Raw genomic sequence first — 15,555 nt, forward strand, 5'->3', positions numbered from 1 at the left:
CACACACACACACACACACACACACACACACACACACTTGACCTCAAGAAATCTGTGCTTAACTGGTTATCTTCCTATTCCTCATCTTTCTGGGAACTAAGATCAGCAAAAATCTCTAGAAATTTGACCTAGCCTTGATGACTGGGATAAGGAAACTTAAACAAGAGTTTATTGCTCATCTTTCTCCCATAAAGCAGCTGGTGAATCCAAATAATGTGCCTTTATAATGGCAGTGCAATTCCTCTGTCCTAATAGAGTCTCCCTCCATTTCCTGTGTAATATTTTAAAATGTACTTTAAATTTTTCTTATAGCTTTTATATTACAAGTCAATCCATTCTTTGTCTTTACCTTAGGAATGTATTACCAAAATGCCTACATGATTATGATTATGACTGACTCTTGCTTAAAATTCATCAATATATCCTTATAGCACATATGATGAAGTTAAAAATTAGCTGCTTGACAAGGCTCAAAATAGGCCATTTCCAGCAAACCCAAACTATCTGTGGTTCCCACAAATAGCCAAGCTCTTTGAGATCTCCATGAAATTTGCATGTGCTAATCACTGTCTCTGCAAGCCTGCACTCTGGGCTCTCATTGGCCAAAAAGAGTCATGTTTGACTAAACGGCAATAAACAACAGCAACAATCACTGCCTGCAATTGGCATATTGTCTCTCATCAACCTACAGTTTGTCGTGTGAACGTCTTTATTCCATGTGATATCAGCTAGAATGGCAACTTTTTTGAGAAGTCTCCAATCCCTTCATTTAATATGCTTCTTCGAAAGCATTCTGTGCTAAGAGCTTACTTGACCTTAGGGATATAATGATGAACATGGACCCCACTCTCATGCAATAGGGGAACTATGTCATTGAAGCAAGTAACCTAGAGGAACAACTTTTTCCAGAAAGGTGAAAAGGTGATATTAGATGAACTATTACTTGCTATGCTGTTGACAGCTGAATGGTGAATAAGGATTACAGAAGAATTGACACCTTTGAACAGTTGTGTCGAAGAAGAATACTGAATATGCCATGGAATGCCAAAAGAGATATGTCTTGGAGAAGGTACAGCCAAAGTGTTCCTTGGATGGAAATATGATTAAACTTCACCTCACTTTGGGCATATTGCTAATCGCTCAAGAGGGACATCATGTTTGGGAAGGTGGCAGAACGGTGAAAGAGAGGAGGACCCTTGACCAGGTGGATTGGCACAGTGACTGCTGCAATGGGCTGAAGTGTGTCAGAGATTGTGAGGATGGCACAGGATAGGACAGTATTCATTTCTGTTGTTTATAGTGTTGCTAAGAGGCATACTCAATTCAACAGCACCTAACAACAAGATGACAATTATTAAGACTGATTACCAGAAGAGTAAATTAAACAGAAGTAGGTTGAGATGAGTCATTAAAGGATTTGTAAACTCCTGGAAATGCATACTTCAAGCTAAGACATGAGAAGTCATCTCAGATAGAGCATTTTATAGTGAATCCCTTTGCTTGAAACTTGTCTCACATCATTCATAAAAATCGACCCCAGGTAAACTCTAGATTTAAATATGATAGGCAAAAAATCATCTAGAAAATGACTCAGTGGAATACGTTTATAACAACTAGGTAAGCACCGCATCTTAAAAAAATGCTAACTTTGAAGGAAATTATTAATGAAGTTGTTTATATTAGGGTAGATGTTTTGTATTCACTAAGAGGTCAAACAGTAACTAAGAGAGATGATATTTGTTACACATATAACAACTAAATAGTTCATACTGAATAGCCTATAGATTGCCAAAAGAACTTTTTCTTAGAAAAAAAAATGCAGCCAGAGTACTCCTTGGAGACAAAGATGATAAAGCTTCATCTCTCAATACTTTGGGCATGTTGTTAGGGGAAGTTATTCCTTGGAACAGGTCATTATTCTCGGAAAGGTGGAAGGTTAGTTAAAGATAGGAAGACCTCTAAAATGATAGATTGACATGGTCACTGCAGCAAGAGACTCAAATGTGTCAGAGATGATGAGGATGGCCAAAAATAGGACAGGATTCAAGTCTGCTGTTTATAGGGTCACTGTGATTTGAATTCATCTTACTTAGATCCATAGGCAATACTCTTGGTACCCATAGTCAGGAGATCAGGATATGGAGTGCACTGGGAAAGTCTGTAGGTAGGGATCTCTTCAAATTACTGAGGAGTAAATATGCCATTTTGAGGGCTAAAGTGTACCTGATTCAGGCCATGGTTTTTCCAGTCACTTACTATACATTTGAGAGATGGACAGTGAATAAAGATGACAGCAGAAGAATTGATGCCTTTGGATTTTGGTGTTGGAGAAGAGAACTGAATATCTTATGGAACGCCAAAATAATGACAGATATATCTTGGAGAAAGTGAAGCCAGAATGCTCCTTGGAAGTAAAGATGATAAAACTTCATCTCATACACTTTGGATATATTGCTAAGAGTGGTGATTTCTTGGAGAGGAACATCATGTTTGGGAAGGTGGAGAGGCAGCAAAAGAGAGGGAGACCCTCAAAAAAGTGGGTTGACTCCATGACTACGTCAGTGGGCTTGAGTGTGTCAGAGATTGTGATGATGGCATGCGGGATAGAACAGTGTTCAGACTGGTTGTTCACAGGGTTTCTATGAGTTATACTCAGCTCAGTTGCTATGTGTTGTACTCAACATGTAACAACAACAAAATGCAAACCAATAGGAAAAATGCTGGTAATGATATAAAAAAATGAGCAGGAACAGGGATTTCACAAAACAAAATATGCAAATGAAAATATATTTAAATATAATTATAACCTGGGAAACATAGATTTCCATTGTTCTTATCGAAGTTCAGTAGTTGTTCTTAAAAACACTGGCGTCTGAGCTCTTTGCAGTTTCCCACAGACTTCAGTTTTATTATTGCTTTATAGGTATTTTTCTGAGTTCCTCAGTCAGCCTTTCTAGAAGTCATTATCCTCACTTCAAAGGTAGGGAAGTCAAGACTGGAGAGGCTTGTTTGTTGTCTAAGCACACACAGCCAGGCAGTGGTGCAGCCAAGGTTGGGTATGGGCAGGCTTCACTGACAGAATCTTAGGATAAAATAGAGGTTTATCTTTCCCAGTGCTGCAGTCATTTTTCAGGTGATAAAAGACCATTAGGCACACATATTCACTTCTACAAAATCATTTTGAAGTTATCTCATCCACTTTTCCCCATAGGTGAAAAGTTGTTGTTGTTGTTGTTGTTGTTAAGTGCCATTGAGTTGCATTAATAATTTTATTTTATGCTGTTTTCTGCTTTCCTTTAGGAAGATGTATCAGTCAATGTGCAAAATTTCACACCTAAGGACTACGATAACTAGAAAGCAGCTAGTGGTTTTGGATTTTGTTTATTCGAACTACATGACATGGTCATGAGAACATCTTAATCATCTACTAACAGTCTAACAGCCATGTCTCAAGAGAAAGATGAGTGATCTCCTATATGATTTACGGCCTCCAAAAACCTATTGGAGGTTCAGCTCCGAGGTCTGATTTCAGAGCAATGAGTTTTTGAGACTAACAGTCTAAGGATACTGGTAGCACAGTGGTTAAGCTCTTGGATACTGATCAAAAGGACTGTAGTTCAAACATACTAGTCACTCCATGGGAGAAAGACAGACAGGAGTTTGGTTGCTTTGTAAGGATTTAACGCCTTAGAAACCCTATGGAGCCATTCTATTCTGCCTTATAATGTCACTATGAGTTGGCATTGATACCGCGACAATGGCTACCAATAACCTATTGCAGATACGAAGTTTCCTCGAATAGAAAATAAAATCTGTGTTTTTAAATTGACAAATTTGGATTATCTTTGAAATACAGCTTCAAGTACACATTTTATGACAATGAGCTAATTCATACATAGAAATAAAAATAGGTATTAATACTAAATTATATTTTTCCCAGCATTTTAGAATAATAATTCCATCTTCTTTTGTCTCCAGTTTCTTTTGCAGTAGGTATCTCAACAGTAAGCAGAGGGAAGCACAGTTACCTGAGGCAAACACTGACATCTGTCATCTCCAGGATGACTCCTTCAGAAGAGAAGGACTCTGTCGTGATTGTTTCCGTTGCAGATGTATGTATTGAAAGTAACTATGTTTTCATTATCCTGACCTATAAACTCTCTCGACCCCCTTACTCAATGGTAATCACTACACCATGTTAAAATACAGTTTTACATTTAGATAGCAACTCATAGATACCTTTTTGAATAGCAGACAATACATTTAATGTTCATTTGACACCACCAAGAAAGAATTACATACATAAATTTAAAATGAACATATAAAGTTTACTGTAAAGAAATAAGATTGTTTTAATTTATTTGCATTTAATACAGGAGCTCTACATGCTGTATGAATAGGAAAATTAGATATGTAAAAGAATATTAAAATTGATGCTTATAAATATGGTTAGAGGTCAAAGGTCAACTCATCATTGAAAAATGACACTCTGGTTCCTTGGGGAGGCAATGCTTTTCTCTCCTCATATGAGATGAAACTGTATGTAATGTGAATTTCTTTTCCATGGGCACACAGGGTCTACCAGTTTGGTTCTTCATATGACCTCAGTGTTTCTTTACAACTGGATATATATTGTTAGTCTACAAAATGGAGTATTGTAGGGTGGTTTTTTGTTTGTTTGTTTGTTTTTACTATTGTCATAAATGTGAAATGTCAGATGATGAGGTAGTCAATAATGAGGAGACATAATTCAGTAATAGAAACTGCCTAGCAGTGGCTTAGTGGTTAAAAGTTGTGCTAAAATTCCAAAAGCACATGGTTTGAATTTACCAGCAGCTCTGTTAGAGAAAATTGGAAAATTTCCTCTCATACAATTTACTGCCTATGAAAAACCACTAGAGGGCCAGCTATGAGTGGGTTCCAACCTGATGATACACAACAACAACAGGTCCAAAAAATAGTGCACGAATCAATTTATTAAGTACAGTTTGGGGGGACATGAGGTGCTGGAGAAGATTTATATATACTTATTGTTGCTAGATGCCATTGAGTTAAAATTGATGCTGCAGCGGGTTTTCAGAGGCTGTAAATAAAGTGGGAGGAGATTGTTGAAGGTCTTTCTCTCTTATGCTGACCTTCCACCTTTCCAAGCATGATGAATTTGTCTAAGAACTGGCCTCACTTAAAAACATGCCTAAAGTATGTAAGATGAAGTTTCACAGATAGAGCACACTAGCTACGTTTTTCTCTTAAGTCCTCAAGAACCAAAGCATACCCCGTGTCTACTCTACCTAAATTTAAAAACCATTTTAAGAGTGGATTTGAGACATTGAACACTAATGATTAAAGGCCATCTGAGTTGTGGAACAACAGCAAGGCTATCCACCTAGGAAGAAAAAAGAAATCATTATAAAGATCATTAGGGGAGAAAGAAAAGACAAAAATGGATGTCAGGAGAGACTCTGAAAAATGGACTAGAACGTAAAAAAGCTAAAACAAAAAGAAAAGAAATGACACAGTAAAAGAGATGAACAGAAGGTTTCAAAGGGCAGCTCAAGAAGAGAAAACAAAATATTATAATGAAATGGGCAAAGAGTTGAAGTGGGGGAGGGGAGAAGTACCTGCTTGGGATTTCTTAATTTGAAAGGACTGAAGAACAAACTCAAGCCTGTATTTGCAATACAAAGGATGCTATGGACAAAATAAATAACAATCCAGGGAGGATCAAAAAAAGATGGAAGGAGTACACACAGTTACGGTACAAAAAATAATTGACTGACACGGAATCATTTCGGGAAATAGCATATGATAAAGAACAAATGGTAGTAAATGAAGAACTGAAAGTTGCACAGAAGGCATTGCCAAAAAATAAGGCCCCAGGAATTGATAAGGTATCAACTGATATATTCCAACAAACAGATGCAGCCTTGGGTGTGCTCATTAGTCTGTTTTGAGAAATTTAGAAGACAGTTACATGGCCAACTGAATTGAAAAGATCCATATTTGTTGCCATTTTCCAAAAAGGTGACCAAACAATGTGGAAGAAATTATCAAACAGTATAATTAATATCACACACATGTAAAATCTTGCTAAATATTATTAGGAAATGGCTCAAACAGTACATTGACCAAGAACTGCCAGAAATTGAAGTTGGTTCTACAGGAGGCTGTGACACCAAGGATATCATTATTGATGTCAGACACATCTTGGTGGAAAGCAAAGAATGCAAGAAAGATGTCTGTCTAGTATTGTTGACTATGCAAAGACTTTTGACTATGTGGATCACAACAAATTATGACTCACATTGAGAAGAATGAGAATCCCAGAACACGTAATTGTGTTCCTGTGAAAATTTAACTAGAGTTATAATAAAAGATTTAAAAGAAGACTGCAAAACACTACTGTAATTAAGTAAAAGAGATCTGCATAAGTGGAAGGACATACTACAAACATGTATAGGAAGAGTTAGCCCTGTGAAGATATTGGTAACTACTCAAAGTGGCCTGCAGTGTAATCCAGACCCATTCTCAAGCAATCTTCTCTGGGAGATGGGAGATTCAATTACTAACATTATGTGGAAATTGAAGATAGCTTATGTAAGCAAAGTGCTACTAAAGTACAATGCTGACAGGGATAAAATAATATCCACACCCAAGTAAGACCAGTATATATAACTAATATTAAAAATATACACCAACTATTAAAGCCAAAGATGAAGAAATTGAGAAATCCTATCAACTTCTGCAGTCTGAACCTGATTGAATGTTAAATCAAGGTACTTTAACAAAAGTATAATGTTGTCAATACATATGGACTTCACCTAATTGAAAACATAGGAGTCAAATTGACTACATCTGTATGAACATTGCTGTTAAGTATTATCAAGTTATCACCAACTCGTAACTGACCCCCCAGCTGCTTTTCACAGGCTATAAAGTGCACAAGAGGAGATTATCTATCTTTCTCCCACAGTGAAGAACCACACATTTGAACCACGTGCCTCTGAGTTGGTAGCACAACTCCATACTACTAAGCCCCCAGAGCTCCCCATAAGCATCTGTGTGAATAGACAGTGGTAAACTCACTATCAGTATATAGAATAAGGTCAGGGACTGACTGTTGAACAGACCCTCAGCTGCTCATAAGCGAGTTCAAATTAATGTTAAAGACAATTAAAATATTAGTCCACAAGGACCAAAATACAGCCTTGCAGTTATCCTACCCAAACTTAGAAACAATCTCAAAAATAGATTTGATGCACTGAAACCTAAAATGTGAAGATCAGCTAAGTTTTGAGATGATGTCAAGGATATCATAAGTAAAGAAAGCGAAGAGTCACTTAAAAAACAGAAAAGAAGGCGAGCTCTGGTGGCCTAGTGGCAGGAAACTGATTGCAATCCCAGAGGTGCGCGGTTCAAATCCACCAGATGCTCTGCTGAAGAAGGAGAAACAATCGCCTCCTGTAACAGTCAGATCCAATTTGACGGTACACACATTAAATAAATAAATAGATAAATAGATAATAAATAAATAAATAAATAGATGAATGAATGAATAAATAAATAACAGAGAAAAACTGATGTTAGAAGAGATTCTGAAACTTTTCTTGAATGGAGCAGAGTTAAAGTTAAGGGAAGAAGAATAATGAAGTGATAGAGCAGAGGATTTCAAAGAGCAGCTCAAGAAGATGAAACAAAATACACCAAAATGTTACATTCCTTATCTGTAGTCTCCTTTTATGTCTTTGTTAGGGTATTTATAGTGAATAGATCACTGATTGTACAAAATTTTATGAAGAGATCTCTGGCTTCATTTCTGTCACCAACCCTGTATTTTCTAGCTAGCAAAGAGCTGGAGTTTGAAAATCAAAAGGGAAAAATCACGTTCAGCATGTTTCAAGCTCAAAGGACCAAAGACCACATTCACACCTAGAGTTTCAAGGCTCAAGGATTCTGTGAACAAAATATTGAGTGATTTAGGAAGTATCAAAAGAAGACAGAAAGAATAGACAGAATCAATGTACCAAAAAAAGCAGATGACACAGAACCATTTCCAGAAGTAGAATGGAACAGTGAGACAATGTTATTGAGGGAAGAAATCCAGGCTGTGCTAAGGATATTGACAGTTCTATGAACAAAAGATAGAAAACTTGCCCTATTTTGCTGTCTTCTCAGAATCATGGGCATGTTCAAGTCCATTGCTGCAGCCACCTTGTCAAGCCATCTCATTTAGGGTCTTCTTTCTCACTAGTTCTACTTTTCCAAACATACCTTTCTCAAGGACTGATTTTCCAAGTATGATGCCTTTCCCCAAGGATCTACCTCTTCTAATAACATGCTAGAAGTATGTGAGACTGCATTTCACCATCCTTTCCTCTAAGAGCACTCTGGTTGCACTTCCTCCAAGATAGATTTGTTTGTTCTTTTGGCAGTAAGTCTATGAGGATATTGAATACTCTTTGTAAATATCACAATTCAAAGGCATCAATTTTCTTTGGTTTTCCTTAGTTATTGTCCAACTTTCAGATGCATATGAAGCCGTTTAAAAACCACAGTTTTTGTTCAGAAGTATGGTCTAAAAGAAGAAAACTGGACATGAGGGCACAGGATGATGAACATCTCTCAGAAAGGGCCAGAGAAAGTAATAATAGCACAGCCTCTCACAGTCCCAGAGTAGAAAGCAGAGAAAGAGCCCACAGCCCAGCACCATGGAGCCTCTAGAGCTGCACCAACTGTAAGAGGTTTTCTTTATTTGTTGTTGACTCACAGACTCACAGTTGTGGTATTGAGAATGAGGTTTACTAGGGAAGTAAGTTGGAGTGTGTGGGAGGCAAAGAATATCCCAAATAAGTTCAGGTTTTATCTCAAGTTCCAAAGTACAATTCCTCTATTAGTCCAGCCACTGGTTTCAATTCAGCTGTCAAATCCAAATTATCCAGCGAGTTAGAAAAGTCAGCTTCTCCTTCAAGCATCTGGCAAGAACAGCAAAAACCTTTAATTGTGGCCTTCATCTCAGAGCTCCTCTGCTTACACCTTGCTACAGTTTCTCCACAGAAGTACCACAGTCTTTCCACCACTAAGATTTCACTCCCACTATCGTCTTGCTCCAGTCTCCCTCAAGTCTTGCCACCCACTGTAAGATGCACTCTTTCGCTTAGCCTAGTCCCACAGCTGTTGGTGATTAGAAGACCATACTGATTTGCAAGACCATGTGCTTGCAGTTAAGATAGCTGGAGACTAGAGTTGGCTAAATGTAATGTCTTTAAACAAACTAACCAACCAACCCCCTAACTTTTAGGCTAACATCACAAAACACTTTAATCTTTAAACTGACATTCTTGCTCTTTAGCACTTTAAAGAGGTTCTTGCAGCAGAATTTACCCAGTGCAACGCACTAACTATTCAAATCATAGTTGATTCTCTAGTAGACTTTTGGGAGTTTGTATAGCACAAGGGAGCAGATTACTCATTTGTTTTCAAGGAATCTCTGATGGAAGTGAGATTTTTTTGGTTAGCAGTACAAGTGCTTATGCACTATACCATCAGAACTCCAACATTAACTCTAGTTATTAGGTGCTATCAACTTGAGTACAACTCATGCCATCTTATAAACAACAGACTAGTACCCAGTGCTATATTGTACCATCCTCATCACCTCTGACATAGTTGAACCCATTGCTGCAGTCACTGTGTCAATCTTCCTCTCCTTTGTGAACCCTCTACCTTTCCAAGCATAATATACCTTTCCAAAGTATAGTCTCTCCTTGCAGCATGTCACGAGTATGAGAGATGAAGCTGCATCATTTTTCCTCCAAGGAACACTCAGGCTACACTTCTCCTAAGACATATCTATGTATTCTATTAGCAGTTCTTGGGATATTCCATAGTCTTCTTCAACACTGCAACTCAAAGACATCAATTCTTCTGCCATCCTTATTCAATGTCCAGCTCTCAAATGAATAGCAAGTGATCAGAAAGACCATGGCTTGAATCAAGCACAGATTAATTTTCAAATGGACATCATTTCTCTTCAGTATTTTGGAGAAATTCCTGACAACAGACTTGTCTAATGCAAAATTGTTCCTGATCTCCTAACTGCTGCTACCAAGAGCCTTGACCAAGTATGATAAAATAATTGACAATTTAAGTTATTTCTCCATCTATCATAATGTTGCCTATTGGCCCAGTGGTGATGACTTTTGTGTTTTCTTGCGGTTTTTTTTAAATGTTGACAGGTAATCCATATTTGAAGATTTTATCCCTTAATCTCATGCAGCAAGCATTGCAAGTTCAGTATCAGCCATCAAAACCAGGCCATGTGCCGACTGTACAATAGATCATCAGTTACTCATGGAAGCTGAAGAAAATTAAAACAATACCACAAGAACCAAAATGCAACCTTGAGTATACCCAACTAGAATTTAAGATTCATTTAAACAAGAGATTTGTGGCATTGAACTTTAATGATTAAAGACCAGAGAAGAAGTGAGATGACATCAAGGATATCCATGAAGAGAGCAGAAGATCATTAAAAAGATGGAGAAGAAAGAAAAAAACCTAAAATTGATGTTAGAACAGACTTTAAAAATTGCATTAAAGGATCGAGAAGCCAAACCAAAGGAAGAAATGCCAAAGTAAAAGAGCTGAACATAAGATTTCAAATGGAAGCTTGAGAAGATAAAGCAAAAAAGTATATTGAAATGTGAAAGAGCTGAAGTCAGAGAATTAAAAGGGAAGAACTTGCTTGAAATTTCTTAAGCTGAAAGAACTGAAAATACAAATGTAAGCCTTGAGTTGCAATTTTCAAACATGCTATGGAAAAATCTTGAATAATCATGGAACATCAAAAGAAGAAGAAAGGAATACACAGCATCACTATAACAGAAAGAATTGATCAACACTGAAAAATTGGGGAAGTATCATATGAACATGAGACAATGGTAATACAGGGAGAGGTTCAAACTGTGTTGAAGGCATTGGCAAAAACATAACGCCCAGGATCTGATGGCATCCTAACTGACATATTTAACTAACAGATGCAGACTTGGATATGCTCACCACTCTTTGCCAGGAAATTTGGGAGACAGCTGCTTGGCCAACTGACTGAAAGAGTTCCATATTTGTTCACATTCCTGAGAAAAAAGATCCAACAGAGTGTGGAAATTACTGAGCAATATCATTAATATTACATGCAAGCAAAACATTATTGAAGATCATTCAAGAAAAGCTAGAACTGAACACTTACCGAGAACTGTCGGAAGTTCAAGTTTAGAATAGGCCATGCCACCAGGGACATCATTGCTAATATTAAGTGGATCCTAGCTGAAAGTAGAGAATACCAGAAGAATACCTATCCATGTTTATGGACTATGTAAAGGCTTTTGACTCTGTGGATCAAAGCAAACATTGAGAGGAGTGGAAATCCTAGAACACTTACCTACACCAAGAAACTGTTATCTATATGGAGCAAGGGAGCACTACATGGCTTAAAATCAAGAAGAGTGTGTGTCATGGACGTGTACTTTCTCCGTACTTATTCAATCTGTATGCTTCGCAAATAATTCCTGAACCTAGACTCTGTGCAGATGACTTTGACATCAGTATTGGAGGGAAACTCATCAATAACCTGAGTTAAGGAGAAACTACAATAAATTATTAACGATTAGTGACATGAAAATCAAATCAATGAGATACCATCTCACTTCAGTAATAATAGTAAAGTTTAGTAAGACAGAAACCAACAAATTCTGGTGAGATGTGGCAAGACTAGAACACTATACATTGTTTTGAGGACTGTAAATGGTGAAACTACTGTGGAAAACTGTATAAATCTTCCTTAAAATGCTGTAAATGGAAATACCACATGATCCTGAAATCTTCCTAATAGGTATATATCCCAAATAAATAAGGTGAGACACAAGCATGTATGCATACTCATGTTTATTGCAATTCCATTTACAAACAAAGGTACAAATACAATAGCAAATGAATAGGTAAATAAATAATGGACACACACGCAATAGAATGCAATGTTAAAGAAGAAAGAATTCATTAAAAATTGCATAATATGAATAAACTGGGAGAGAATGAAACTAAGTGGAATAACTTTAAAAAGAAAAACTATAATTCAGTTAATTATAAAAAGAAGAGCTTACACAAAACAGAAATTTAACTTTCAAGGTTACCAACTTTTAGAGAAGGAAAAGAAAGTCAGTAATAATGTAACAGACAATATTAAGTTCTATGAAGGGAAAGGCTACATAAATCTAAGGGCAGTCAGTATTAAATCATTTTAAAAAAAGAAAGAAGGAAAGATACACAAGAGTTAAAGACAACAAAAGTAAACAACATTACATAAACAACCCTGCATTTTCTAGTAATAAATATTGAGGTACAAGTGGATACATAGACAAACAGGTAAGACCAACAGATTTGGCAAACAAAAGGGTCTTTTTCTTCCATGATCACACGTAGACTTGGCAGTCTACACGTGTAATTGTATGTGCTGTAAATATATATATATACTTACAGAGTCAATGTGAGGCAAAGTTACACAACCGTCTTAACTATAAACACCCTAATGGGATGAATTTCTGGACAGAAGTCCTCAGGATCTCAGTCTTGGGGAACATCAAGGCAGATTCACGTAATATAGCCCTCAAAGACATTGTTTTACTTTCTAATTTGATGAGTAGTGACAGGGGCTTTAAAAGCTTGTGAGCTATTGATCTCATCCTGTCTAGAGCAAAAACTAGCCAACAGAATAGACTTTAATTGCTAATGGAAACAATTAGTTCGTAAGACTAATGGAACTTGTAAATCCTAACCTCCATGACCTTAAGACTAGAAAAACTGCTTGGTGCCATTCTACCACTCACTGCTGACTTCCCCAAAAGGGACCACGCCAGAGGCTCCTGGATAGAGTAGGAAATCTTTGTGGAACAAAGCTAAACGTCATCAAGATGATCAGGTGCTCGCTTCCTACAAACTGGTGAATTGCCGAGATCCGAGCTCTGAGTCACATTTTAAGCCTGGAAATGATCTCACGCCTATGACATGACTTTTAGCCGGACAACAGACATTCTTCTAGGATAAACAGTAGCACCAGGGAGGTACTCAGTTCTTATAATAATTACCCATATAATATTAGAGGCAGCATTTCTGGAGTATGAAGCTCTGAAGGTAAGAAGGAAGAGGATAGAAAGATAAGTGGAACGAGAAACACAGGAGGAAGTGGAAAGTATTTATAGTGTGAAGACTGTACCAATGTTCCAAAATAAAATATGTATAAATGGTTGAATGGACTACCAATATGCTCTGTAAACTTTCACACAAACTGCAGCAAAAATATTTAAATAATAAAATAAGTCACCTCAAAATGACTTTTAAAATAAGATGGATTTACCTAGATTTTGTATACTATTTTTAAATTCAGATAAGGCATAATTATAAATTATATTTTTTTGTTGTTGTTGTGGTGGTGGTGTACCATTGAGTTGGAGCTGACCCATAGCTGACCCTCCAGAAGGTTTTCAGAGGCAATTAATCACATGGGAGTTGATTGTTCATCTTTCCTCCATGAAGCAATTGGTGAATTAAAAATAGATGCTTTTGAGATTGCAGCTCAGCTTCTTACCATTCAGCCACCAGAGCTCCATTAAAATAGATTTGTTGTTGTAATATGCCATCGAGTCACTTGCAACTCATAGTGACCCCATGTCAACAACAGCTCTCAAGCCTGGTCTATCCCCAGTCACTGAGTCAATCCTTATCATCCAGGGTCTTCCTCTCTTGCACTGTTCCTTCACCCTCCCAATTATGACACCCCTCTCCAAAAACTGGTCCTTCCTTACAACATGTCCTGAGTATGTCAGACAAAGCTTCAAAATCCTTACCTTCAAGGAGCAGCTTGGTTTCACCCTCTCTGGGATGTACCTGTTTGTTCTCCTACCAGACCATGATATATTCAACACTCCTCTCCAGAATGACAATTCAAAGGTATCAATTTTCCTTCTGTCATTCTTAGTCATTGTCCAGATTTCTGATGCATAACAAGTAACAATGAAGACATGGCCTGGATCAGGCACACATTAGTCTCTAGACTGACGTTGTTTTTTTAGTACTCTGGAGAGGTCCCTGACAATAGATTCTCCCAATGCAATTAATCTTTGATTTCCTGTCTGCTGGCACCTAGAGTATTGCTTGTGGAGCCAAGAAAGCTGAAGCTGTTAACAATCTCAATCTCTTTACATGTAGCAAATAAGTATTAGTAAAACTACTAAGCATACTTGGTTTTACTAAAATAATGTTTTCTTATTTTCAGAGTAAAGGAGAATATTTAAGCGATGTTGTTAACATGATTAAAAAGAAGTAAGTACTATCCAATAAACTTTAACTTCAACTTTAATTTTCTTGTAACAATCTTTCTGCCTATTATTTTTATTAGAAATCATCTTTTTGTACTATGTATAGTTAGGCAAAAATAAACAATTGTTTTTTTCTAAACTGTTATTATAGGTACTTTAGACTTCTCCAACTTCATATGTAACAAAACTGTTTTTCTGCTTTAATTTTTATATTTATCCTCCATGAACTCCTTTGCCTCTGAGAAATGACAACTAATTATTTTTAAAAGTTTCTTCTCTTCTTTGGTGTATGAAGTGACTTTTAAACTTCTGCTTACAATCTTCAACTCAACATAGTTTATGAGGGATGAGCTACAACCATACACTGATTTTGTTGTTAGTGAGTGCTATGGAAGTGGAACCAACTCATAGCTGATGCTTCAGGATTTTCAGAAGCAGTTAATTACACAGGAGGAGACTATCCATCCTTCTCCCACAGAGATGGTGGATTTGAACCATATGCATTTGGGATTGCAGCACAGCTTCTTACCATTAGGCCACCAAAACTCCAGATTACTTACCAATTTCAGCACTGTGGATATATTCAGAGCATGCCTAATTTTCCAAACATTCTGCTCCTAACGAAAAGAAAGGTTGGCGTTTCACATCTCCTCAGAGGTGCTGTGGTTGCAAAGGGTTATCATTTTAAATATCTTCCCTAGTCATTAATTAGTTATTTTGTGATGAAGTATTTATTGTTAGATCTCTTGGGGATGCTCACTTTTCAGCTGCACCATCACTGACTGTCTAAAATGCTCACCAGTCTAAGCATGTTCTTAGCTCATGCAATAGGGTGGGGCCATGAAAAGATCATGCAAGCTGAAATTTAGGTACTAATCGAATAATCAATGAAAAACTCAATTGTTCTGCAAAGTTTAAACTTTGCCCTGCCCAAACATTAAGCACTGTCTTGTTGTTGGCAAACAAATGTATGTTGTTGTTAAGAGCTGTTCCAGCAGCGAGAACTCAGAATGATCCTATGCACAACATGCTGTCCAATGCTGCACTAGCCTCACAATCTCTGCTTTGCTAAATACATATTAATTGCATCTAGCCATCTAATTAGGGTCTTCATCTCTGATCCTCCATCGTCCTTCTCTGAACTTCCACCTGCAAGAGAAAGATAACCTCTTCCAGGGACTGACCCCTC

At 37.1% G+C, this 15,555-nt stretch overlaps 1 protein-coding gene across 1 annotated transcript in view; it reads left to right on the top strand.

Moving 5' to 3' along the window:
• Positions 1-15,555, top strand: part of LOC102852614 (glycosyltransferase 54 domain-containing protein-like) — a 68,607-nt gene that overhangs the window by 28,064 nt on the left and 24,988 nt on the right. The window contains exons 4-5 of the mRNA XM_006887045.1: positions 3,979-4,112; positions 14,324-14,370. Coding sequence (XP_006887107.1) covers positions 3,979-4,112; positions 14,324-14,370 — 181 coding nt within the window. The remainder of the gene's footprint in view (positions 1-3,978; positions 4,113-14,323; positions 14,371-15,555) is intronic.

This window comes from Elephantulus edwardii, unplaced genomic scaffold (genome assembly GCF_000299155.1).
Source record: "Elephantulus edwardii isolate Elephantulus edwardi_28Jun2011 unplaced genomic scaffold, EleEdw1.0 scaffold00053, whole genome shotgun sequence".
Taxonomy (NCBI): Eukaryota; Metazoa; Chordata; class Mammalia; order Macroscelidea; family Macroscelididae; genus Elephantulus; species Elephantulus edwardii.